This window comes from Aedes aegypti, chromosome 3, assembly GCF_002204515.2.
Source record: "Aedes aegypti strain LVP_AGWG chromosome 3, AaegL5.0 Primary Assembly, whole genome shotgun sequence".
NCBI lineage: Eukaryota > Metazoa > Arthropoda > Insecta > Diptera > Culicidae > Aedes > Aedes aegypti.
In genome coordinates this window covers 224857907-224883548 of record NC_035109.1, presented here as the reverse complement: position 1 = coordinate 224883548, position 25642 = coordinate 224857907, and the positions used below count along the sequence as shown (strand labels likewise).

Below are 25642 nucleotides of genomic sequence, written 5' to 3'. Positions count from 1 at the left end.
TAATGCTTAGTTTTTTCGGTAGTTGTTTAATACCTACCTTGATACCTTGATGGCTACAGCGTAGCATCACGCCATTGCCGGGCGTATTGTAGAGCTCCATCTTCGTCGGTCTTGGGCGAAACTTCTCCAGTTGCCCCGAACGTTTAGGGTCGCCAGGTCCTCTTCCACTGCGTACAGCCAGCGTATTCGTGGTCTTCCCCGAAGCCGCCGACCTCTACCTGGTTCCCTACTGAATATTATTTTCGCAATTCTTTCTTCCGACATTCGCACTAAGTGACCAGCCCACTGAAGTCTGCCGTATTTTACACGATTGATAATATTCGCATCTTTGTACATTTGATACAACTCATGATTCATGCGTCTGCGCCACACACCATTTTCGAGTTTCCCACCGAGTATTGTCCGCAGCACTTTACGCTCGAAAACACCGAGAGCTTTCCGGTCTGACTCTTTCAACGTCCACGCTTCGTGCCCGTAGAGAGCCACCGGAAGAATCAATGTTTTATACAGGGCGAATTTTGTTTCGGTTTGCAAGCTGCGGGACCTAAGCTGGTTACGTAGTCCGTAAAAGGCCCTATTCGCAGCCGCAACACGTCTTCGCGGGAAACGTCGTTGTCACATGTCACAAGTGTTCCAAGGTAAGCAAATTCTTCAACAACTTCAAACACATCCCCATCAAACACTACCTCAGCACTTACACCACCATGCCTGACTCTATCTCTACCTGCAACCATGTACTTCGTCTTGGTAGAATTGATGGTCAGGCCTATCCTCGCTGTCTCCCTCTTCAGAGGCACGAAGGCCTCTTCCACTGACCTGCGATCGATTCCAATCAGGTCAATATCGTCCGCAAAGCCAAGGAGCATGTGCGACCTTGTGATAATAGTGCCATATCTTTGCACGCCAGATCTCCTAATAGCACCCTCAAGTGCAATGTTGAACAGTACATTCGAAAGTGCGTCTCCCTGCTTCAATCCGTCTAACGTCACGAACGAGGTTGACACCTCGTCTGCGATCCGAACACTTGATTTCGAACCATCCAGCGTAGCACGTATCAGCCTAATTAGTTTCGCCGGAAAACCATTTTCAGACATTATCTGCCAAAGCTCATTTCTTTTCACTGAGTCGTACGCCGCCTTGAAATCAATAAACAGATGGTGAGTCTGCAAGTTATACTCCCGGAACTTGTCTAGGATCATTCGCAAGCTAAACATCTGGTCCGTTGTCGAACGGCCCCCACGAAAACCAGCTTGGTATTCGCCGACGAAGGACTCCTCGAGCGGTCTCAGTCTGTTAAACAGGATGCGTGACAGAATTTTGTACGCCGAATTCAGCAGGGTAATTCCTCTGTAATTGGCACACTCCAGTCTGTGCCCTTTCTTGTAGATAGGGCGGATGAGGCCATCCAACCAGCCGGTGGGCAATTCTTCGTCCTCCCATACCTTCAGAAGTACTCGGTGGATCGACTGGTAAAGCTGCTCGCTTCCGTGCTTGAGAAGCTCGACCGGGATCTCGTCCTTTCCAGCAGCCTTAGTTCTTCAGCTCGCTGATAGCCTTTTTAACCTCTCCTATGGTCGGTGGGTCCACAGCTTGATCGTCATCATCTATGTTCATCCTGTTCCTCGCTACATTTCCATTCTCACCGTTCAACAATTGCTGAAAGTGCTCCTTCCACCTGGCAGCCACCGCCGTTTTATCGGTCACCAAGTTCCCTTCTCGATCATTGCACATGGCGGGCACTGGTACGGTATTGTGCCGCGCACCATTGACCGTTGCATAAAAAAAAAATAATTTTTTGTTTAATATTGTTCGTTTAGTTGAGGAATAGATTCTCGGGCACATTTTCAACGTGGAAAAATAAAAACTCACACGTCAGTTTATATGGCACTTTCATACAAGCACGCACCTTGCATTCAATGTACAATCCAATATAATGCGTTACATGTGCGTTACTTGTTGGTTTTGTTAGCTACGACACCATCCAATATATAGCAAACATGGTGGGAGAATATTTTGGTGTGACAAAATTATTTAGGTGTGAGTCTATTGGAGGGCAAAATCCTCAATATTAAAGCTAAAACTTGTCTTTCTTATTTGTTATACCTCAGGTCTTCATAACTATACTTAGGTAACCATTAAGCACTGTTATAAGCGGTTTATAAGTCGCTCAAAGGTTTTTCAGTGACAAATAGCATTACAAGACATTTTAAAATGCTCTTAGGCACAGTGACCTTCAAGCCATGAAAGAAGCCATATATGCGTATATAACGCTATATTACAGGCCATGAATGATACGGTTGAAACCCTGGAACAATTTATATGGTTCCTGCGTCACGGTACAATTAGGCCTAGGATAGCATGATATGACCAGTGGATGAACGCTTCTGATTACTATTTTTTGTGACTATAAAATTGCCTTATTGGGAACCAATGCATGCAGACGTAAATTTCCGCTCAATGAAGCAAATACTAAATGGATAGTTCAGTACTTATTTTTACTGAATTATTTCATGTTACTGATGCGTTTCGGTATTTTCAAACAATTACGATGCATCCAGCAATAACAATAACCGTATTCAGTAAAAGATGAAAAGTTTTACTGAACAACAGTAAATTTTAGCGAAAAAAGCTGGAAAGTCGGTATTCTTTACATTTTACAACCGAGAACCGTAAAATAAATTACCGAACAAAGAAACGTAGATTAAGTGTGTATGCATGTAACCCATTTAGTCGAAAATAATGTTAACGCGCTTTTCACTCAACAGATGGCAGTAGTGTTACTTGAATAACGTGTCGTCAGCAAAATATATGGCAAAATGAAGAGTCGATCATCTTTTTCCTTTTAACCATCTTTGATAGCAGGGAGAACTGTATAATATTATGCCGTATACCCTTCCATGCCTATTAGAGAAAACTTATTCACTCATCTTACAGTTTTTTTTTCTGCGGCAATGTGATGGGAGCTAAATTCATGACTTTTATGTATTGCTAAATATAAAAAAAGATAGTAAAAGTTAAAAGTATTAACAACCCGAGTTAAAAGGCAAACCGTGATAAATGTGGATAAGGCAAAACACTTGTTCGATTGGAGTCTGGACATGAACTACTCTAGTCGTTTATTGATATCACAGAAAAATAGTAATATTTCTACCATGTGGTAGAACATCGCACGAAGGCAATCGATCTTTGTCGATGGTGCACACATTCCTATCGTATAGGTTACTACAATGACTAACACATTCAATTATGTAAATAGCTGGCAATGTAAATCATCAGCCCGTCGATGGAGTAGTTGGGAAATGTGAAACGAAAATTATCTAAAGCAGCCTGGGAACATCAGTTCGAACCTGGAATACGCAACAAAAAATAGCTACGATGAGGGTCATAACATAGCCTTCAAAAGTAAGACGTTGATAGAACCCACTTGGTGCCGATTTATTCGGCTTAGTGGTTACTTGGGTAAGACTAGTTTTGATTTTAGATTGATGATCTACAAAGCTTAGGTTATAAAATAACAATGTTATGAAGACTTCACTGAACCCAACAAACAATCACTTATTTAACAAACACCAAATGTTAAATAGCATTATGTTAAATATGACACGAAAAGTAATCCCTGAGAAATATGATAGCCCCGGGAATAACGAGAAATAGAAAACTATTTTTAGGAAACGAGAATCCTGAGAGCCTTCATATACTCGGAAATTTTTCCAGAGATTGGAAACTCTAGTTCCATCCAAGTTATTGTTTTCCTTGTTGTGACCGGTTCTCACTGAAACCAGACCGGTGAATCAGCACACATCGTCAGAATTCCAATTTTATGTCACTGATTGCTAGAATATGCTAAAACAAAAGGATGATCGTTTCGGTTTTCCTAAAATATGTAGTGGACCTTTCGTACGTCAGCTAGCTAAACAGTGTGCGATAAGTCCCCTTTTTGATAAATCTGATATGTTTCATTTTTCTCTTGGAACACATACCAAACATAGTGGCACCGTATGGAGAAATAATGTAGCTTTCATTTAAAAGAAAAAAAAATTGGCCGCCATGTTGAATTTCGTCAGGAAAACCATTTTTTACCATTGGTGCACCGTAGAGATGGTCGGGTCTCGGGTTTTCAAACCCGAAACCCGACCCGAACCCGAACCCGACGGATTCGAGTCGGGTTCGGGTTTGAATTTTTAATTTTTCGGGTTTGCCTATCGCAATCATTTTGCCTATCCCTTGTATAGCAAATTGGAAATGATTCAAATAAGTGGTTGATGAAATTTTATTCAGTGTTACGTCTGTTTGCCTGTGTATATGCATTGCACATTAAATGATGAAGTATAAATTTTGAGCTAACCATTTCATTGATTTTCATAGGCATTAAGTCTGTATTGGAACAAAGTCTGCTTCTCATCTGTTCAATTTCACTATTTTTCACATGTATGTTGGGGGTAGTTAAGATGATATTTTATGGCCCATACAATCATGGATTTAGGATCATTTCACTATAAATTTTCACTATAAATTTATGCACTTGCAATGTTGGCAATGTTTTACATGAACGCTACAATATTGTCACAAGACTTACGAACTTTCCAAAGCCCAATCTCCAAATTTCATTCAATGAATAATATAACACATTTTTGTAGGTGAATTTTTGATAAATGTTGTACTTCAATGCATAAAATGTATTCTACGCTCTCTATTAACTATCTCCAATTCGTTACCAACTGCAATAATATCAAAAAGAAGCTTCGTTGTGGATTTCCATGTGTTTACATAGGGTAGAAGCACCGGTTTTGGCCATACGCCAATTGTAGCCATAGTGGATTATACACCGTTTTACATAGCCAATCAGCATGAAACCTTTTGTATTCAGTAGATCACATTCATATGATAGAGCTACATTCATTTACTCGTCCAAATTGAATCAAAACATAAGAAAAACACTTCATTTTCCTTATAATTTTAACTCACATACACCTAATTTGGCCAGGGCACTCCTAATTTGGCCACTCTTATGAGAAATCAATGCAATTGGCCAATTTAGGAACCGAAGTTAAATCTCTGGACGAAACTGGTTCCGTTGGCCAATGTTGACATACGGGATTTTCAAAGCGAAAACATGGTTTTAGCTCAGTTGCGATATTTACACACATAATATGGATTGAAAGCTTGCATTTGACATATTTGTATTATAAATACGGCTTTCAATTTACTTTTTATTGACATTTTCTCTTAGGCTGGCCAAAACCGCTTTTACCCTACCCATTATCAAAGTAACCCCAAAACAGAAAATCGTCTTTCGATACTAAACGAAATATAATAATTTATGTTAATCGGTTAAGCAAAACGAATGCAAAACTAAAGAATATTAGTATGACACTTCTCGCATAATCTGGGATAACGCCCTAAAAGCCATTGGTAACCACGTGTGTAGCTCGTTGTTTCTGAGAAAATGAATGAACAAACATCCAAACCAACACCACTGGCAGGTAGAGAATGATCTTTTCTTCGCCATTGCGTTATTGAACAACGTGTAACTTCATTCAAATTCATAGAAACAACGAGCTACAAACATGGTTACTAGACCTGTTCATATTAAAAAAAATGTCTGGAAATCTACCGGTCAAGCAGTATTCGGAATTCTCATGCCAAGAACAATGTCTGGACAACTTTTCAGCTCATTTCTCGCATAACTTCTGATCTCGCCCTAAAAGCCATAGGTAACCATGTGTGTAGCTCGTAGTTTCTGAGCATTTGAAAGGATTTTCATGCTATTTAACAACGCTATGGGGAAGAAAGGATCATTATCTACCTGCCCGTGATGTTGGTTTGAATGCTTATTCTTTCTTTTGCTCAGAAACAACGAGCTACACACGTGGCTACCAATGGCTTTTAGGGCGTTATCTCAGAGTATGCGAGATTTGATGAAGATTTCGGTATGCTTCAAGTTAAAAATGTATTTTTGGGCTTATTTCAAGGTTTGAAAAATCATAACTAGCATGTGGAAAATCAAAACCACTTGCTATTACCACTATTTGGAAGCTAATTCTATTCTGCTAAAGTTTGTCGAACACGGTAATAAGATTTAATTGAGTTTTAATATTGTTTGATCCAGATTTGTTCTCCACACTACCCAGAAATTACAGTTTTCTCAATATGTATGGTACATCAAACAAACATTTACATTATTTTTTGAGGCCCTAGTTAACGGGAATCAAACATACCGTTTTGATTCATATTACGGACAGCTTTTAATTCCGGACACTCTACTTTGTATGGGAAACATTTCACACGAAATGTTTCAATTTTTGCCGTTCGAAAGTTCACAATTTCGAGGCTCGTTTTAATAAGCTATTTTGATAAATATCTATGCAAATTTATAATTCACAACTGCCTTAGACGTATCTTAAGCGGTTTAACAATTTCATTTGATGATTTGACTTTTCTTTTAATGATTTTCGTGAGGTGTCCGGAATTCGAATCAAAGTGTCCGGAATATGAGGCAAAAGTGAGGACCCGTCCAGAATAAGAATCATCAAAAGGCTATACATTTCGATTTATTTAAAATTATTCAAGTTGCGGAAGCGTATTCTTCACCCACGATTCGAAAGTTAAGGGTTTCCGGCGCTCGATAACGCTGAGGAATCATACAGAATGATTTATTTTGAATGCTCTATGCTGTGCTATACTTCCAAGAGGCCTTAAGTGTCCGTAATATGAATCAAAACGGTATTACATTTATGAATTCATTGACCTCAATAGCTCACATGTTGCTTAAGGCAATAAATTACAATAAATGCCCAAAGATCGAACACCGCATCACAACCTGATTATAGTTAAATCGTGCATGACACATGTACCGAAAACGAGTGAATTGAACAAGTTAGCATTGCTTTTTCTTTCCGAGTGATGATTATTTTTATCGTATTTCACTGACCATTTAGAACGATTTGAAAACAATCATCATCATCGACTGAGAAAAGGCAGTGCTAATGTGATTTTTTGTATTCTTTGAAGCTCACGGTGATGCTTTTGGCTCACCCACAGTGGATGTACAAATGTACTTCATAATTAACTATTTTTAACAATTTATTTTCGTAAGATAAATGGTAACTTTGAATTGGATTGACTTTTAGATATGCGTAGTCATCATTTCTGGAAATTAAAAATCCGAAATTTTCAGGCAGGCATGCTTTTCAGTGAAAACACTCCCCGAAAAGAGAGATTTTCAAGAACCTCGAGACACAAACCTCAATCAAACTATGTTAAAACTTGCTTCAATCATAAAATCGTATTGGGAAAAAGTTCGTAGAATATGATAAACTACTATATAGAGGTATTTCCGATAAGTTTTGATGTTTCGTTCGATAGTTATGATTTTTCAAAGCTTGAGAATAGCCCAAAAACACATAATTGATTTGGAGCACACCTAAATTTACTCTAAATTGACTGAAATTTTGACCAGAAGTTCATTTCGACATCAAAAATCAAAGTAGTGGTTACTTACTGATGTGGTTTTACGCACGAAACTGGATGTGTCCCACTTGCCCCGTTTGTCGAGGCAACTGCGTCTAATAACTCATTGTACATCTTTCTTCTAAGGTTTTCACAATTTCCAGCAAATATGTTCCCGAAATGTAATCGTGTTGTTGGATTTGTAAAATATTGACATTTGAAAATTATTCTGAACAATTTGTTTGAACTATCGTTTTTTTATGTCCCACTTGCCCCGCGGTACCTTAAGTCTAATGGTTACTAATAGCTTTAAGGGCGAGATCAGAAGTTATGCGAGACTTCATGTAAGAGATGTTTTCATTTGAATCGAGAACTTTTGATTATATATGAATACTAAAAATTCGATTTTTTTGTTCGATGTATACTCCATTATCTAAGTAACCCCAAATAGAAAACCGACTTTCGATTATAAGAAAAAATATATATCCATTCAAAATAAAAATTTTGGCAATCTATCAATTTCCATCGATAGTTAGGATGCCATGGCAGTACTTGTTTTAAAAATATAAATTATAATTCTTTGAAACAGCATGCATGAATATTCAAGTTTTCTTCGAAAGTTACCCCGTTTTAGGTACTTATTGTAAACAAAATTGGGTTTTCTTCGACAATTCGTACAAGGCCATCTCTAAATGCCATTTCAAGAGTTGCCGTCGTTGAAAATTTTATTTGTTAGGTACATCCTTAGTTACCAATCAGAGGCGCGTCCACGATCGAAACCATGGGTAGGAAAAATGCTGGCAAATTTTGTGTGAAAAATTTTAACCCTATAGCATCATAGGCTGGATATTGAGAGTTACTATAATTAAGGAGCTCAAACGTAGAGGGGTTCAAGTGACATTTTTATGGGTTTTGAGTGAAGTTGAGTTGACATTTCAGACGACTTTTCCGCTCTACAGGAAAAATAACAAATTCTGAAAAGACTGAATTGTTTCTTGACTCCCATACAATTTGTGTAGAAAGAAAAATTGCTGAAAAAACTTCAACGTAGATTTTCTCGAACAAGATTTTTTCATTTCATTTCTCCATTTCCATGCCAGTCGTTACCACAAGATTTAGAAAGCTTTTCTTCTCTCCAGGGCTAGCGATTTTGTGCTTTAATAATAGGAAATAGGGTCTTAAAGTTTTTAATGAAATCTTGTTTTAATTTAATAAGGCAAAAGAGCATGTTCTTGCAACCACTTTAGCATTTTTTCCTGTTCAAATAATGGTTATATCACATTTAAAGTTTAATTTAAAAAATAGGTTCAAATTTGAACCTTGACACTTAAGATCATGTTTGAAATTCACTGAGACGGCAAAAACGCCACAGGGGCTCATCTTTTTAACACTGGGGTTGTTCCTATTTGACAATTCGGAAGGAACACGAAAAACAAAATACACCCAAAAATTGAGTTTAAACCAAGGGGTGTGACAAAATCTCGAAAATCAGAAAAACATGTTTTTTGGCCGTAAACCAACGAGAAGCATTCAAAATTTGTGTAAACATGTGTTTCTGGCCTAAACTTAACCGTTTGGTACTAAAATTAGGACAGGGCTTTAGGGCCCTATTAGTGGTCTCTTACCTGAAAAAAGAGACTTAAAAAGAGGCCGAAGGACAGCAAACAGGAACCAAGAAAACGAAACCTAATAGGAGCCAGGAGATTAGAGTTTGTTTTTGTTTTATAGAAACAGAGGGTCATTTATCTAAAATCTAAGCTTTTTTTTCTCGACAATTATTACTGAATGTATTTGTCCAAATGATCAGATATTCCTCCGGAAATTTCTAAAGGAGTTCATTTAGTGATTACTTCCCAAGAAATTTCTTCTCGAATATGCTAGAAAATTACTCTAAGAAATTTGTTTAGGATACCTAACGAATTCAATGTGAATTTTCCCAAGCAGAACCAATGAAACGGAACTTCTCCAATCAGCTGCATACATTTAAAAACTATTTGAGATTTTTTCAAGATAGTTCTTACTTCTCCAAGATTTTATCCAGTGATTAATACATCGATTTTCCTGGGACAGCCTCCAAGATTCCCCATCAAAACGACTTCTAAAATTCAATCAGTAACTTCTTCAGAAATCGCTTCAGGAATTTCTATAGATTTCCTATAAAATATCCTTTCAGGGTTTATGTAAGATTTCAATTTCCTTCAGCAATGGCTCCAGAGACTCGTTTAAGATTTCCACAGAAATTCCTCCAATGATATCAATGGATCCAGTAATTCTTTGAGATGTTCTCAAGTAAGTCTTGAAAGTGTTTTCATGATTTTTTCCGGGAATGTCTCCAGGGAGATGCCAAGGTATTTCTAGAGGAAATCTCAAAGTAACCTCTGATAAAACTTATGTAGGTTTTAAAGTCAGCAACTGAAGAATTCAATTTAAGAATCAGTCAAAAAATATCAGGAACTAATTTAAAGGATAGTTTTGTAAAAAAAAACAGTAATATCTGAGGAAATTACAAAATGTAGTTGCATTGGAATTCTCAAGTGTTTTCTGGAGCAAGTTCTGGAGAAATTATTCTAGATAAGGTACCGTGGGGTAAGTGGATACAGAAAAATCAATAGTTAGCTTCATTGTTATGTACAGCTTACGTGAATAATGTAACTCAAACTTTTTTCTGTGGATAACAAATAAGGGACTATTATACTTCAAATCATCATTTATTCCGATTTTTATGATTGTTATGTATTGAGTATGAGAGACTTAAAAATTTGCGCCAAATGATCCACTTGTCCCACCATGGTGGGGTAAGTGGATCACCATTAAAAAAAATCTGTTCTCGAAACAAATGTAGTGTGATTATGTTTAATTAGAATCATATAACCCTCGTTTTTGTTATTAATGCTAGTAATGTTACATTTTAATACTTTAAAATTAAAAAGTATCTTTATTTAATCAAAATATAATAAAAAGTATGTATATATTAGCTCATACTATTTTGAACAAAAAAAAAATACATTGTAAGTAGAAAAATTTGGAGAAAAATCATCCATTTATACGCATAAGTTATACAGATCTATTGTAAGATAATTCTTAACGATATTTTCGAAAAACACTCTTGGTTTAAAAATATTAGTTACATTTACTTTCGAATAACAAACTGAAATCGTTCTATTTTATTTATGAATATATGTGTATCAACTGTCTAGAACAATTTATATGGTCAAATAAGGTACGATACTATGCTTTCGATTGAAAAATTAGTATATTTTGCTCTTTTACAACTCAACTTAGATAAACTACGAAAAGTTTCGTGTGGATTTTTAAATTATTATTCTATTTATATTTTGTTTATACCAGAAAGGTAAAAAAAAAATTAGGTGGATTAATTCAAATTTTCTATGGTCAATTTGACAAATTCAAGCTGGGAATGGAACAAAATAAAGGAAAACAACATTTGCGGATATTAAAGCTTACTAAAATTCTCGTAAGCAGTCTGCCAATAAATGATAATTATTCTTGATCCACTTACCCCACCCCATTAAAAAGTAGGGGTAAGTGTACCATGTCCAATATATTTGTATTTATTTATAAAAATGACATATTTTTCATTGTGATTCATTCAATTAGAACTGAAATGCTCACCATGCGTCGAAAAAAAATAATAGAATTCGTTTTTAGACAGAGATACAATGGATTTTTGATTGATGGAAAACAATTTTCAAATTAATTACTTTTTGCAGCTAACAAATTTGCTTGTGTTAGTGTACGTGTAGTACCAGTTTTGCAATAGTATCAGTGTGGGCGTAAAAACATAACCTAAAACGAAGCAATAGTGCGAAAACATTCAACATATTCAAGTATTTATGCTTTATATTGACAAATGATCCACTTACCCCACTGATACACTTCCCCCACTGTACCTTATCCTTTAAAAATCGCTGACAAAATTTCTAGGGGAATTGGTAGAGAATTCTCTAGAATAATTTCTGGAAAAATCCATGTAGGGGACACTGAAGGTATTCTAAATAAAATTACTATGATAATTCCTTAAGCTTTTCCTGGAGGAATCTGAGACGCAATCCTTGTAAAGCCTGTTGAACCTGTTATGGCCTCTGAAGGTTTCTTTGGAGCCAGTGCAATTTAGCATCAGGATTCAAGGCAAGCTGAATAATGAAAAAGAGACGATAAAGATCATTTTTATTTGAAACTAGTGGCCCCGGCAAACTTCGTCTTGCCATCAAGTAGGCTGTTGAAATATGCTTTTAAAACTCCCATACAAAGTGACAGATTAGCATTCTCCCATGTTTTCAACTATCCCGGAGACTAATCCTAAACATTTTCCTCACACAAACACGTCGGAACCCGTGACGAATACAACAGTGGAATAATCAGGTAAATCCGTTGACCCATTTTCAAGCTATTTCGTGACATACAAACATCTTTTCATTTTTATTTATATAGATGGACACTTTAAAAACCATCGATTAAAAAAGACTTTTTACAGACTTGCAATAAAATAGAAACCACGTCTCTAAGAAGAAACTTATTATTAGTAATGTCTTTAGGATTATTCATTTGATCAACTTTTGTTATTACGTACTCATATTAAACATATACATATTGTTTATATTTACATTTTTTACTAATCAATTTTATTAAACAAATTGTCAAAAATAGACCAAACTTGCCTTTACAACCAAGAAGGTTGGTTGTTCTAATTTCCTCAACTGTTTCTAGACAACAGCAAAATATCTGTGAATTCGTATTTTTTTTCTTGTCTTTTGCTTTGCTGCCATCACATATTTTGCTGCAATTTCTCCAACAATTTTGCAAAAAAAATCTTTCCGGAAATCGTCATAATATGTTCTAAATATGTTTATGGATGATGTCACAAAACATCAGTTGAAATTTGATCAAATCATTTTTCAGGAAACTACTTTCAGAAATTTCTTCGGCAATTCTGAATCAGCCAAGAACTTCTAGAGAGTGTGCTGTAGGAGTTCTATAAAAATTGCTCTGAAAATCGTCAAGAGATTTAGCAATGCTTTGATACATTATATCAAGATTATAATCAAGAGTATAACACGATGCAAGTGGTATTAACTTTATCCATTACTTCATCCAAAGACTCTTCAATAATGTTCTGACAATTCTCTATGAATGTTCCATAGAATTCTCAAGAATTACTTCCAGGAATACTCACGGCAATTTGTCCCAGAACATATACATGGTTGGCCATAGATATTTTAAAGAAATCATCCATTGATTCATTCAGAAATGCAATTATTACAGTTAGATTTTTACTTTAGTTATTTTTTTTTTTGAATTTTCACTTTAGTTATTCCTAATAGTTCTTCTCCGTAACTTTTGGAGGTCTTGCACAAACCATGTCACGCTTTACTAGGCGTGAAAATACAATGAAAAACCATTTCGTATCTACCATCGAGTGTTTTTGTATATTGAACATATGATAAATTGCATTCCACTGATCTTGTATTTTTTTTTGAATCATGGGTAGGACAACCCTTTGACTGTCCTACCCAGGTGTTTTTGTGGGTAGTACATGTCCTACCTGTCCTACCCACTTCCCGCGCCACTGTTACCAATTGATTGTTGAGTCCTCGAATTTCCAGACAAAAGATAATTTGTTGACACCCTAATGAACTTTCTACAACAAAAAAGTTTTTTGAAATATATGTAGGTTAGAAAATCAATATTTATATTTTATTCTAGTTTTTTTACCCTGTATTTATTTACTGCTTATTCTGCCATGTTTTCATCGATCCAACTTAAAAACTTGGTAATCGCCACGGCATGTATCTTCGCCAATCGCGCACAACTGAGAAAAATCAACAGCCTCGCTGTTCATATTACTACAAGATTCCTGGTCAACTCCAGCTAATGACCAATCGTGCAATTTAATTGAACTAGCGTGCTCTAAAAAAGGCAAATACTTGAAATTAAAATATTATAGACTAAAAGTGTTTAATCATCGTACCATATGTTCCATTTCTATGCCTATTATTCCGCCATCCGACCACTGTAAACCTTGTATTTTCAATTTTTATATTTCTTAGCTCCTCACTCAAAGGTAGACATACTGGGGAAATGGCTTCAGTGAACTCGATACTTCTGTTCAATTTAACCATTGCAATATCGTTCAGTAAAGTTTTCTTATTGTAATCAGCATGAGAAACAATCTTTTCAAAACCTAGCTTCAAAATCGGTCCATTGCAATAATCTTCATAGTCACAATCCAATTCGGTTTGGAAATTCCATTCGCCCAGACGTATGTGTTGACTGTATATTTAGAATATTTAAAATATAATATTATTTACCTATTTTTTATTATAGTGGTTTTTACTCACAGTTTAAAGTCGTCGCTAAGACTATCGAAGCAATGTGCTGCAGTAAGGACATGACGATCCGAGATAAGACTTCCTCCGCAGTGGAATAGATCACTGTTCCTTCCAGTATCACGAAAAACCAGATTGACTGCCCATGGATAACTAGTGATTCCTGTCACGTTTCCCGGGTAAATCTTGTCAGCATTCTCTAGTCCACATATATTTGGTTTTGGCAAATTAGCGTAGGCTGAAAACGGATATTATTATTTTATTTATATAGTTATAAATGTATTCGCTAAACAACTGCAAATAATCAATATTTTAACCAACCTATGCTTGATATCAATGATAAGCTTATTGCAATAAAATCTTTCATAGTGATCAACTTCTTTCAAAGCTCCTAACGGAATGCAAATGACGATGTCAAGTTAATTTGAGAACGTGCATGTGTAAGTGTAGGGGAGCATGAGTAGGCTTGACTTCCCGAGAAGACTCGTATGATCAATCTCATAATATTTTCTCATTATTATAGAAGCATTTCGTTTGTAGTAAAACGAACAGGATTTAACAATGATTTAACTTTTATTTTTTTTTTAATTTCTTTATTAGTATTATTTTAAACATTACATTCATTTCTTATATCTAGGTGTTCTATGTAACTCATTGGTACTATACCAGGGAGAAAACCTCAGAATCATTTTCAAAATTTTATTTTTCTCTGCAGAGCTTTTTTCCTGGTATTACAACAGCTAGTCCATAGTGGTACAGCATACAACATGGCTGGCCTGAAAATTTGTTTGAATATCAAAAGCTTGTTCTTAAGACAAAGTTTTGAGTTTCTATTAATAAGGGGATAGAGACATTTTACATATTTATTACATTTGGCTTGAATGCCCTCAATGTGATTTTTGAAAGTTAAATTCTCATCTAGCAGCCCTAGATACTTAACTACATCTGACCAATTTATTGGAACCCCTCTCATCGTGACAATATGTCTACTTGAAGGTTTCAAATAAAGAGCTTTTGGTTTATGTGGGAATATTATTAGTTGAGTTCTGGAAGCATAAGGAGAAATCTTCCATTTTTGCAAGTATGAAGAAAAAATATCCAAACTTTTTTTGCAATCGACTACAGATGACACGCAGGCTTCGTCCTTTGGCGGAGAGGCCTGTGTCATCCGCAAACAAAGATTTTTGACATCCCTGAGGTAACTCAGGTATGTCAGATTTAAAAATATTGTAAAATATTGGTCCCAAAATGCTGCCTTGAGGAACACCAGCTCTTACAGGAAGTCTTTCAGATCTGGAGTTCTGATAATTAACCTGAAGTGTACGATTTGACAGATAACTTTGAATTATTCTAACAATGTATGTTGGAAAATAAAAGTTTTTTAATTTTACGATCAAACCCTAATGCCAAACACTGTCGAATGCTTTTTCTATATCTAGAAGAGCAAGACCAGTAGAATAGCCTTCAGATTTGTTGGAACGGATCAAATTTGTCACACGTAAAAGTTGATGAGTGGTCAAATGTCCATGGCGGAAACAAACTTTTAAGTTTTTAAAACTCTGTAGGGTGTTAGCTGGGAGGGAGAAACCAATACTAAATTTCTGTACGTCATAGTGAGCCGAGTTTCCGCTGTCACGAACTGTCATTTTGAGCCCAGATCTCAAACATTGGACTAACATGGAAAAAATGCGTAGTAATGTCACGTGAGCACCTTTCAATCTGATTGAATATAAAGCATTGAAAATCGCATCGTTTGACTTTTTTCAATGAAAATGAATATTTAGTGCATAGAAATCTGTGGCCCTTTTCCCATGTTTGTCAGAAAAGATCGAAAGCACACAACAAAAGAAAACTTGCGGTTTTTCCCAAGCCTGCCTTGATTGTTGTTGGCAAGCTGGAGTTATCTTGCAGTTCAAACAAACGTTGTTCTATATTTCGTGTGTAATATCTGTGCCTCCCTCCCAGGGTGTTAGTATCAATGAAACATATATTGTCGAAAAATTGCAAATTCCCTAAAATCGACATATTATCTTCAAATTAAGCGAAATTCGCCGAATCGTGCAAAAAAAGACAATAAAACTTCACATTTTGAATTAGTTTTGTAAAAAAAACTGCTATTTTTGTAAATATTACAACTAACTTTGTTTGGGCAATTTTTTGATGAAATTTTACTATGTTTTTTTTTCTGTTAACATAATTTTATAGCTGGTATAAAATATGCCTGCCATAAAAGTGTTTCGGCCAGCGAACTTTAGCCCCCCCCCAGTGTTTCGTGCAAAATGCTCACCAGATGATGATGGTGTATACTGGGCGATGGATTTTCATGGAATTTGTTATACATGTTACGTCTGTTTGTCTGTGATTAAAGTTTAAATATGATATAGCCGTTATTTGAGCGAAAAAAAATTGCTAAAGTCGTTACAGTAACATGCTCTTTCGTGTTTTTAAATAAAAACAAGATTTCAATAAACATTTTAGGACCCTATTCTTTTATAATTATATCAAAAAATCGGTCAAATCACCACCAATCATTATGGGCGCCAAAAACCGCCGGCCTCTGCGAAATAAATTAAATTTGCGGAGTAGGTATAATAATTTTGTAGAGATTTCTTTGAATTTCGTGTCTTGATTCTTGCATTCATAATCTAAAGAAACTCTTTCGGAAATTATTTAACATAGCTTTTATCTGAGAGAGAGAAGACAGCTGGTTTGGATTGCGAAGCACCGAAAAGTCATAGTGAACCTGTCATCAACTGTCATCGATAATCGCACATTACACAGCGTAACAAAAATTACATTTTTGCGTGTCTCATGGATCAAATTATGTGTCTCTAGTAGATTTTGGGTCGCTGAATCTGAAACTGTTCTCAGAAATGCCCAGCACGTCACAATTTTTACCTAAGTTGTATAAAACACTGGTTTTATTGATGTTTACATGAAATTCAAGGTACGATTTATCAAACTTTTTTGTGATACAGTCGCCTCTCCACATCTCGATATCGAAGGGGCCATCGAGATAGGGAGAGATCGAGACAAAAAAAAACAAATTTTTGATGAATACTAGATTGAAAAACAGTTCGTTGTCAAGAAAGTAATACACAAACAGACGTCATTTTGCGCTCCTTATTTGTTTTGAGTTCCAAAACTTTGATCTAGTAACCTTCGATACTGGTCATATACGGAGAAAAAATGAGAACAAAAAATCAACAGAAACACATCGAGATATGGAGATATCGAGATCAGGGTTGGGAAAGCGTAACAAAAAACATTTTGTAGGCAAAATGCCTTGAAAATAGCAAATCACTCGTTGCTAAGGGCAACCCAAAACTACTGTAGAAAAATGTTCTATTTTCCGTTGCATTTCCCGCATTTACAGCCTTCAATGACACTACTGATTTAGAGAAATTCATGTACCCAACATAGGCTACTTGATGAGATTCACGATTTTAAACTACTGTAGTGAGAGAGCCAAGTGATTTTCGCGAAATTCAAGCCTACTACTATTACCATTCCCAGCCCTGATCGAGATAAGGGGGATATCGAGATTTGGAGAGTAAAAATGTATACAGACTGAAGGGACTTGGGAAATCATCGACATAGGGAGAGATATCGAGATGTAGAACATCGAGATGTGGAGAGTCGACTGTATAATCTACCAAACATGCTAAATAGGACTTGAACTTTTAATTTAGATACAATTTAGTTGAAATTCCACGATAAAATTTAGTTTAAATCAATTTTTTTCAACATGCTTGCAGTCTTCATATAAAATTCTTCGTTTCTCTTATATGGCAAAATACAATACTTTTCTGAACCACCAAAAAATAACATTTTACCATCGAAGATATTATGAACTTTGTTGATAATTATTGTTTAATACATGAAGTTTGAATTCTGTGAAAAATTTAGCTAATGAATTGACGTACAAGCTGGCAAACTTGCATTCAAGTTATATTTTGCTTTTTCAACAGTCAATATTTCGAAAACTAGACGTGCCATGATATTTCTGAAAACGATAATGGATTCAGCAACCCTTAATTTAGTAAATAGCGGTATTTTGGTGCTCGAGACAAAAATGTGTTCCACAGTGTTATCAAAGTAACCCCAAAACAGACAACCGACCTTCGATTATATGAAGAATTATATATTCATTCATAATAAATCTTTGGGCAATCTATCAACTGCAATCGATAGCTAGGATGCCAGTACTTGTTTTAAAAATATAAATTATAATTCTTTGAAACAGCATGCATTAGTAATCCTTTATAAGAGAGATTAGCGACAGACAGCTGACATTTCTGTCAAAGTGTGAGCCAAACGAACATGCGTTATGTTTGTTTTTAGCATTTCTTGAGGAGTAATGTAATCCACTTGAAATTATTTCGGTAAAAGTAATTTTGCATGAAGCAAAAAAATTAAATAGTTTTCTTTTTAAGTTTTTGTCAATGCGATGTTTAATTGTTGATTTTTTCGGCTGTTTATTAGCTTGGACATGTAGCTCAAAGATCAATAACGAAACAAAATACACTCTTTAGCAATGAGGAAGTCATGGTCGTGTTGCAATATAACTCTCGACGCAGAGCAAAATCAGCACTGCTGGTCTTTTGCCAAATTATTCCATTTTACTTCCGTTTATCTCTCTATAAAGGATCACTAGCATACATGAATATTCAAGTTTTCTTCGAAAAAACTATCAAAGTTATCCCGTTTTACGGTATATGTAAGTGTAGGTTTTGGATGTTTTTTCCATGTTCTTTATGATCTCAAATCATTTAATTTTTGAAGATAGTTGATTGTTCTGAAACTGCTCATGTAATCTTTCAAATATTATGTTCTTTTCCACAGCTATTGACATTTGAAAATGGGTTTGACCCGGAATGTTTCTCTGTAATCCATTGATTCCTATAGAAATTTGTTCAGGATTTTCTCCAGGAGCCCCTCTAAACATTCTTACAGGCTTTAATGTTTAGATTTCTCTAATATTTTTATTCTCAGGGATTACTTCAGAAATAACTTCGAAAAATTGTTGAAGAATCTCTGAATCTCCAACGAGCTAATTCAGGGATTGACAACAATTAGTTCATCCAAAAAAAATCAGCGATTTTCGAAATAATATCTCCATGAATTATTCAAAAACCATCCAGAAAATTTTTTGCTGTTTTTCACAAAGAACATCTTCTTTGATTTGGAAGGCTCATAACATTGTTTTGTTAAATTTAATAATGTAGAAAAGATAACTAACATTTTCAACTGCATGGATATTTTTATCGTTTCCCATTACGTTACACTATGTTACCCTTTTCGAAGGCAAAAGCACTCATCGGAGAGTTCATTCCATTCTCCAATACTAGCAAATCAAAGGAAGGGGGTAGTGAGTTCAAAATAATGTTTTGCTCAGTCGTTTACAGCACTCTACTCAAAGCGGAATAAAACTTTGAGCTTGATCAATGTTTTGTGAATGTAAATATTCACATTAAAGCCTTAAACAGTAGAACGTTGATCTGGTTTGAAAACATATAGTGCAATTTATTGCATCAAATAAATTACTGTGCTTCTAAATATAGTAACAATATAGTATCATCGGAACATAAAGTGTCAAAACAAGGAATCATGTGATTTATCACTTTGGTATCTATATCTATTTCATCGCCTTCCGTGGTATATGTGCGACACAGATAGATAAGAAATTCCAAACAACGGTCAAAGCTGCACACAAACTGAATGGCTTGTTTTTGTTGGCTTCCAAACGAGGTTTGATATACTTTACTTTTTCAAATCAATTACTTATGGAGTTTATTTTGTTGTAGATTTTGGAAAACATTTTTCAACATTTGGATTTTAAGACCCGTAGAAATCTTTCCTTGGTGTGCAGACGATGGAATGAAGTTTTACTATCAGAACGATATCTACGGAAGCATGCTATCTTACGCGTCGAAGGATGCCGACTACTGAATGGAAAAATGTCTTTTGAGAGAGATTATGATGCCATATCAATTAAGCTGGATGATCAGCATTGCAATGAGATGACGAAGAACCTCAGATTAATTAATGCTATTAGCCCAAGTCCAGAGTATTTACGAATCGATAATAGGAGTGCGGATCAGCGATTCGCACTTGTTCTCAATAATGTCTTTTTCAGTTTGGAGAATGTAGAGCAACTTCATCTGTTGGGTACTTGTAAAACCGAAAAGGGATATTTATGTCACACTTTTAACAACTTGAAATCATTAAAAATTGAGTCAACGCACGTAGAATATTTAAAATTCATCGCTCCACAATTGAACGAACTATACTTATATGTAAGCTCAGAAGACCATATGGATCTACTTCCACAGTTTGCCGACCAATTGGTTAAGTTAACAGTAGTATTTGAAAGCAAAGACATTTATTACTTTTATAATCTCACCTTTCCGTTTGTAACGGAGCTTTCCATAGATAGGCGATTGAAAGGGATGACTAAAAGTGAACAAAACATCAGTATTGCGTTCTTTAGAAGACTTCCACAACTGCAGAAGTTACATATTTCGGTTAAATTTATCGATAGCTATGTAATGCAAATGATTTCTACAGGACTACCAAACCTTACTGAGTTGAGCTTGATAGTAAGTGAAGGAACAATTCAACTTTCAAATATAAGTAAGCTAGTGCAGTTGGAAAAGTTGAAAATCGAAGCAGAGAAAGTAAATCTCTTGGATGCACATTTTCGCCATTTGAAGCATTTAACTCTCGGTTCTTCGGATTTTCGCACAGGAACGTACGTTTACGCCTTCGAGAGCCTAATGCTTATTGATAGTTTGCGAGTTCTTGGTCTACACAACGTAAAGTTTTATCCTGAAGTACTGAAACTAACACCGTCCTACAACATAGGAAGCATGTATATTACCAACTACAAACGGGTATGCGTTTCAGATTTAAGCATATATTCCCTTTTCATTACTGGAAGCTTTCATTTGTATTTCAGCTAGACGACGGTCATTTGCAGATGCTGGTCAGGCGGTTTCCCGCCGTGCGTTGGCTCAAAATTGCACACTGTCCCGGTTTTACGGCGCGGGAAATAGAAAAGCTCAAACGAATGAATCCCAAATTGTGTGTTGCTTTCGACGAAGTGACTCAGGGGCGACTGTGATAGAATCGGTTGTATCGATATATTGTAAAGATTTCATTTTATGATCGGGTAATAAATTGTTGTAAGGTTGTTTGCTGTTTAGTACCAAGGGCGTAGCCAGAAGAGGAGTAAGGAGTGGCCGTGGCGATATGAATGCCTAGTTTACTAGTTATGTCAAATCTTCATATATTTCAAGCTGCGATGCATTCGTCAAGGAATCTCTTTTGACATAGCACAACAAGTTACCTCAGACATTTCTTTAGGAATTCTTTCAGATACTTTTGCCGATACTTTTCGTTAAATTTTTATCACAGGAATTTGTCCATGTGTTTAAGGATTCCACCAGGATGTATGTCTTCAAATATTCCAGGCCCTCAATGGTATTTTTCGCCAATTTCTCACAAAATGGCTATGTCCGATACCCTGCATCTGCATAGTAGCGCAACCAGGATTTGGTTCTAGAAGGACGATAAAAAAAAGTCCCGACCAGTAGACTACTTATGATTTGTTACTCAGTAAGCACAATTTTCCTAACAAAGTGTGTTATAATTTAGACTGATTAGATAATATTAAAATAACAAAAATTATTACAAATTTTCCTTTACGTTAAACAATAATTAGGCAAAATAAGTTAGCAATTAAACAAAATATAACTCACCATGTTTTTAGTTAAACAAAATTATAGCCCATTGTTTTATTTTCGATACCTAAATTAACCTTAGTAAGGACATTGGGTCTTTTTCGACCCATTTCAAAATTCAGGTCAATTTAACTTTTGATGCCTCGGGCTGCAAATCTCGTTAAAAGAGATTCTCAAATCACTTAATTATTCATACCCGGTTCCGGGAACCCGGAACGTCCGAAAAGTAAGTTTCCAACGCAGTTTTGTGTATGTAATTCACGTCAGTACTATTCGGTTGATGGATATTTTGGCGTTCATTTTTTCTGCAATAAGGGCCCAATTACTGGCACACATCCCCTGAAAAATTTGGTCCAGTATGATCCATGCGAAACCGGTTCCTGGAGTCCCGCAAGGAGGCCAATCTGAACAATTCGATAAAATTACTCGGACTTATGCCTCAAAAACCAAATGAATTGTGTACAATTAGGGTAGATGTACCAATAGTGGAGGTACTAAGCACTATTGAACTTCATTTAACCACCTAAATTCAAGTAGCGCAATTGATGTACATGTTAATGTTGTAACGGGAAGTAACGACCATTGAGTTAATTAGAAAAAATAATTTCATCGCAGTAATCCACGGCATGTCAGTGAAAATTAATACCTCCACTATTGGTACACTGTTCCTTTAGTTGTGGTATATTTTTAATTTGTGTTCCTATAGTTGCGGTATCAGTGGTTTTCTTATGGGATCCTCCACTATAGGAACACTTTACCGCAACTATTGGTACAACCAGGAACAGTTTTAGCATTTTCAATGATATTTCATCAGTTTTAAAGCAATTTGAACGCTCTTTTAAACTATTCCGTGTATCAACAAGCCAATACGTCAATTGGCAGTGTCGGTTCTGTGGCTAATGTAATAAAATCAGTGAAAACGGCACTACCGCAACTATAGGAACACCCACAACTAAGGGAACACTTACCCTATTTACGGTATTTTATGTTTGGATGCCTACAGGATAAATGCATGGTTATTCTGGTCCTTTCGAAGCACCGGAATGGCCACCGGGAAACCCGTAAAATGGGACCACTAAGTTTTAGTATAAAAAGTATGCATGCGACGGCTCAATCGTCATGATTTTGAATCCCTGTGACTCTGCTAGTTCAATTATAGATAATTGACCACTTTGGTTCTTCTAGACCACCGAAATAATCCAGGAATGACCACCTGTATACCCATATTGCGGGACCCAAAACTAGGCACGTGATGACTCATTCTTCATTATTTTGAATACCTGTGATTCTTCTAGTTCAATTATTGATGAATTGCCACTCTGGCTTATTGTGACCACCTAGATAACTCAGGAATGGCCACCGGAGATATCTGTATTGTAGGATATTTGAGTTTTTGTGCTAAAACTAGGCATGCGACAGCGCAATCTTCATGATTTTGAATACCTGTGACTTTTCTAGTTCAATCATATATGAATGACCACTCTGGCTAATTGTGACCGAAAAAAATCTGAAGTTCGTAGACACAAAAGTCAATTTGGACAAATTGAGATGTAAAATTGTGAAAAATAATGGAATCGTTCTGGTGGGCTTAGATCCCACGATTCCCAATACACCCGATTCTGTTTTTGCACGGGGGATGCGTACCGTGCAAAAAAAGTTTTCAGTTCAAAATTTCAAAAACCGTGCAAAAAAAGTAACACCATTTCTCGACGTTTCACGCAAAAATAAGGTTTTGGCGAAAAAAAAAAATGTATGGAAACTTTTTTGCACGGCCGTGTAAAAAAATCCGTGCAAAAACAGAATTGGGTGTACACAAGACTGGGCGCATTGACCAACTACGCCACAGAACGAGTAACGATTATGCAGCGCCGTCGGCCAACCTGAAACCTGAGTGGACATTTATTTATTATTGTGTGAAAAAAGCTACATGCCCAAAAAACAGGGAAATTAAGCCGTTGAATGTCTTGTTATGGTACACAAACTTATGTACCCCACGATACGCGTTTCTCCGGTGGTCATTCAATCAACGAAGACCACAGCGACGAAAGGGGCGTTCCATTAATTATGTAAGGGTTTATGGGGGGAGGGGGTCTGAGATTTCTTACGCGCCATTCAATTTATTTTAAATTTTCATACAAAAAATCTTACCATGGGGAAAGGGGGGGGGGGGTGAAAAACACCGAAAATTGTCTTACGTAATTAATGGATCGCCCCTAAAGGCACTAGTGATTGGAAGCTCGGTCCGTGGAACTGTAAATTTCTCAATTTCATTGGAAGCACACGCATACTCGGCGATGTGCTGAAGGACCGCGGAATAGGTATCGTAGCGTTGCAGGAAATGTGTTGGAAGGGATCAATGGTGCGAACGTTTAGAGGTAACCATACCATCTATCAGAGTTGCAGCAACACACATGAGCTGGGAACAGCTTTTATAGTGATGGCGGATGATATGCAAAGGCGAGTGATCTCGGGTAGTGGCCGATCAATGAGAGAATGTGCAAGTTGAGGATCAGAGGCCGTTTCTTCAATTTCACCATAAAAAACGTGCACAGCTCTCACTCCAGAAGCACTGATGATGATAAAGACGGTTTTTTCGCGCAGCTCGAACGCGAGTGCGACAGCTGACCAAGTCACGACGTCAAAATGGGAGGAGAAGTACAGACCGATTTTTGGAAAGTTCAGCGTCCACTGGCGGACGAACGAAACTGGCTTACGACTTATTAATTTCGCCGCCTCCAAGAATATGACCATCCGTAGCACATACTTTTAGCACAGCCTTTCATACCGATACACAAAAACAAACAGAATCACCACGTTCTGATTGATAGACGGCACTTCTACGACTTTATCGACGTCGAACCTATCGTGGCGCTAACAACGACTCTGATCACTATCTGGTGATGACTGAATTGCGCGCAAAACTCTCAATCGTTAACAACGTATGACCTAGAGGGTACGTTGGGTGGAGTCGACGGAACGATTGGTTCGACGAGGAATATAGGCAGATTCTGCTTGCTGCAGCAAGGGATTTGGTATAACGTGGAACATTATTAACGGAAACGGCAACAGCAGACCCGCCTTTTTCGGGATGAAAAACGCCACCTGGAGGAGACGGAGTGCCAGGAGATGGAACAGCTCTGCTGGTCTCAAGAAACACGCAAGTTCTATCAGAAGCTTAACGCATCCCGCAACGGCTTCGTGCCACGTGACAAGATGCGCAGGGATAAGGATGGGAACATCCCGACAAACGAGCGCGAGCGTGAGGTGATCGAAAGGTGGGAGCAGCACTTCGACGAACATCTGAATGGCGCTTAGAACACAGGCAGGTCGAAACAACGGAGGAAATGCCTTCGTCAGTACTGAGGACCATGGAAACTAACTAGGTTAGGAATGCCATTCACCAGCTCAAGAACAATAAAGATTCTGCTGCCCATAACTGCATATTTGTAACATTCGACAAAAGTAGGCATTGAGTAAATGGGATACCAAGTTTGCATTTTATTGCAGTATGGAATGAAACTAAAATTTCAAAAAATTGCTAAGAATTCAAAAGTGCTTATTTGAGGCTGAAATTTTATACAACTCATATCGCATATTGGATGAATAGTCAGAAAATAATTCTGATAGAAATTTCGTTTCTACTGCATTATGAGGTTCATGTATAATCTCAATGTGACTGTTATGCGGTTACAATTGCCAATGTGACAAAACTACTTGGTATTTTTTTCGAATTTTCTAGAACAATCTCACAGATTTCAGTAAGTGGATCGAAAGTATTTATGATTTGTTGACTCTCCCTGGTATTATCTCCAATTTGTGAAAAATGTCGAATGTGACTGTTATGCCAGGCATCAAAATTATCAGATAAACGATGATACTATCATCTATCTGATAGACAACTGATACTATCAGTTCAGCCAGATGATACTATCACTTCTGGTCTATCTCTGATAGTATCACTGAGAGAACGGTTTCTATCAGAGATAGAGGATAGAGAGATAGTATCCCTATCCCAAAAATTTCTCATCATGATACTATCAGTAAAACATCTCTCAATTAATAATGATAGAGGTTCTATCTCTATCAATTGATAATATTATA

General features: G+C 36.4%; 2 protein-coding genes across 3 annotated transcripts; one reads left to right on the top strand and one right to left on the bottom strand.

Annotated features, from left to right (window-relative positions):
• Window positions 1–12873: 12873 nt before the first annotated feature.
• On the bottom strand, window positions 12874–14221 carry LOC5570562 (serine protease easter). Of its 2 annotated transcripts, XR_002501238.1 has the most exons (5): window positions 14118–14221; window positions 13809–14034; window positions 13439–13740; window positions 13183–13377; window positions 12874–13108 (listed from the first exon to the last, which is right to left on the bottom strand). XR_002501238.1 is itself a non-coding variant. In XM_001653180.2 (4 exons), the coding sequence occupies exons 1-4, from the start codon at window positions 14161–14163 to the stop codon at window positions 13217–13219; spliced, it is 735 nt and encodes a 244-aa protein (XP_001653230.2). In that variant the 5' UTR covers window positions 14164–14221; the 3' UTR covers window positions 12874–13216. The 2 variants fall into 2 exon arrangements, 1 of the variants encoding a protein (XP_001653230.2); XM_001653180.2 differs by having other exon boundaries at window positions 12874–13377.
• A 4955-nt stretch (window positions 14222–19176) lies between these two features.
• On the top strand, window positions 19177–21454 carry LOC5570563. The gene is made up of 3 exons (XM_001653181.2): window positions 19177–19547; window positions 19604–20692; window positions 20758–21454. The coding sequence occupies exons 1-3, from the start codon at window positions 19518–19520 to the stop codon at window positions 20920–20922; spliced, it is 1284 nt and encodes a 427-aa protein (XP_001653231.2). The 5' UTR covers window positions 19177–19517; the 3' UTR covers window positions 20923–21454.
• Window positions 21455–25642: the final 4188 nt, after the last annotated feature.

Excerpts from the sequence above, each read along its gene's own strand:
- LOC5570562 (XM_001653180.2), bottom strand. The coding sequence starts at position 14,163 with ATGAAAGATTTTATTGCAATAAGCTTATCATTGATATCAAGCATAG. Across the intron at positions 14,035-14,117 it reads ATCATTGATATCAAGCATAG|CCTACGCTAATTTGCCAAAA; the intron begins GTTGGTTAAAAT and ends ATCCGTTTTCAG. Across the intron at positions 13,741-13,808 it reads CTTAGCGACGACTTTAAACT|TCAACACATACGTCTGGGCG; the intron begins GTGAGTAAAAAC and ends CTAAATATACAG.
- LOC5570563 (XM_001653181.2), top strand. The coding sequence starts at position 19,518 with ATGGCTTGTTTTTGTTGGCTTCCAAACGAG. Across the intron at positions 19,548-19,603 it reads TTTGTTGGCTTCCAAACGAG|ATTTTGGAAAACATTTTTCA; the intron begins GTTTGATATACT and ends ATTTTGTTGTAG. Across the intron at positions 20,693-20,757 it reads ATATTACCAACTACAAACGG|CTAGACGACGGTCATTTGCA; the intron begins GTATGCGTTTCA and ends TTTGTATTTCAG.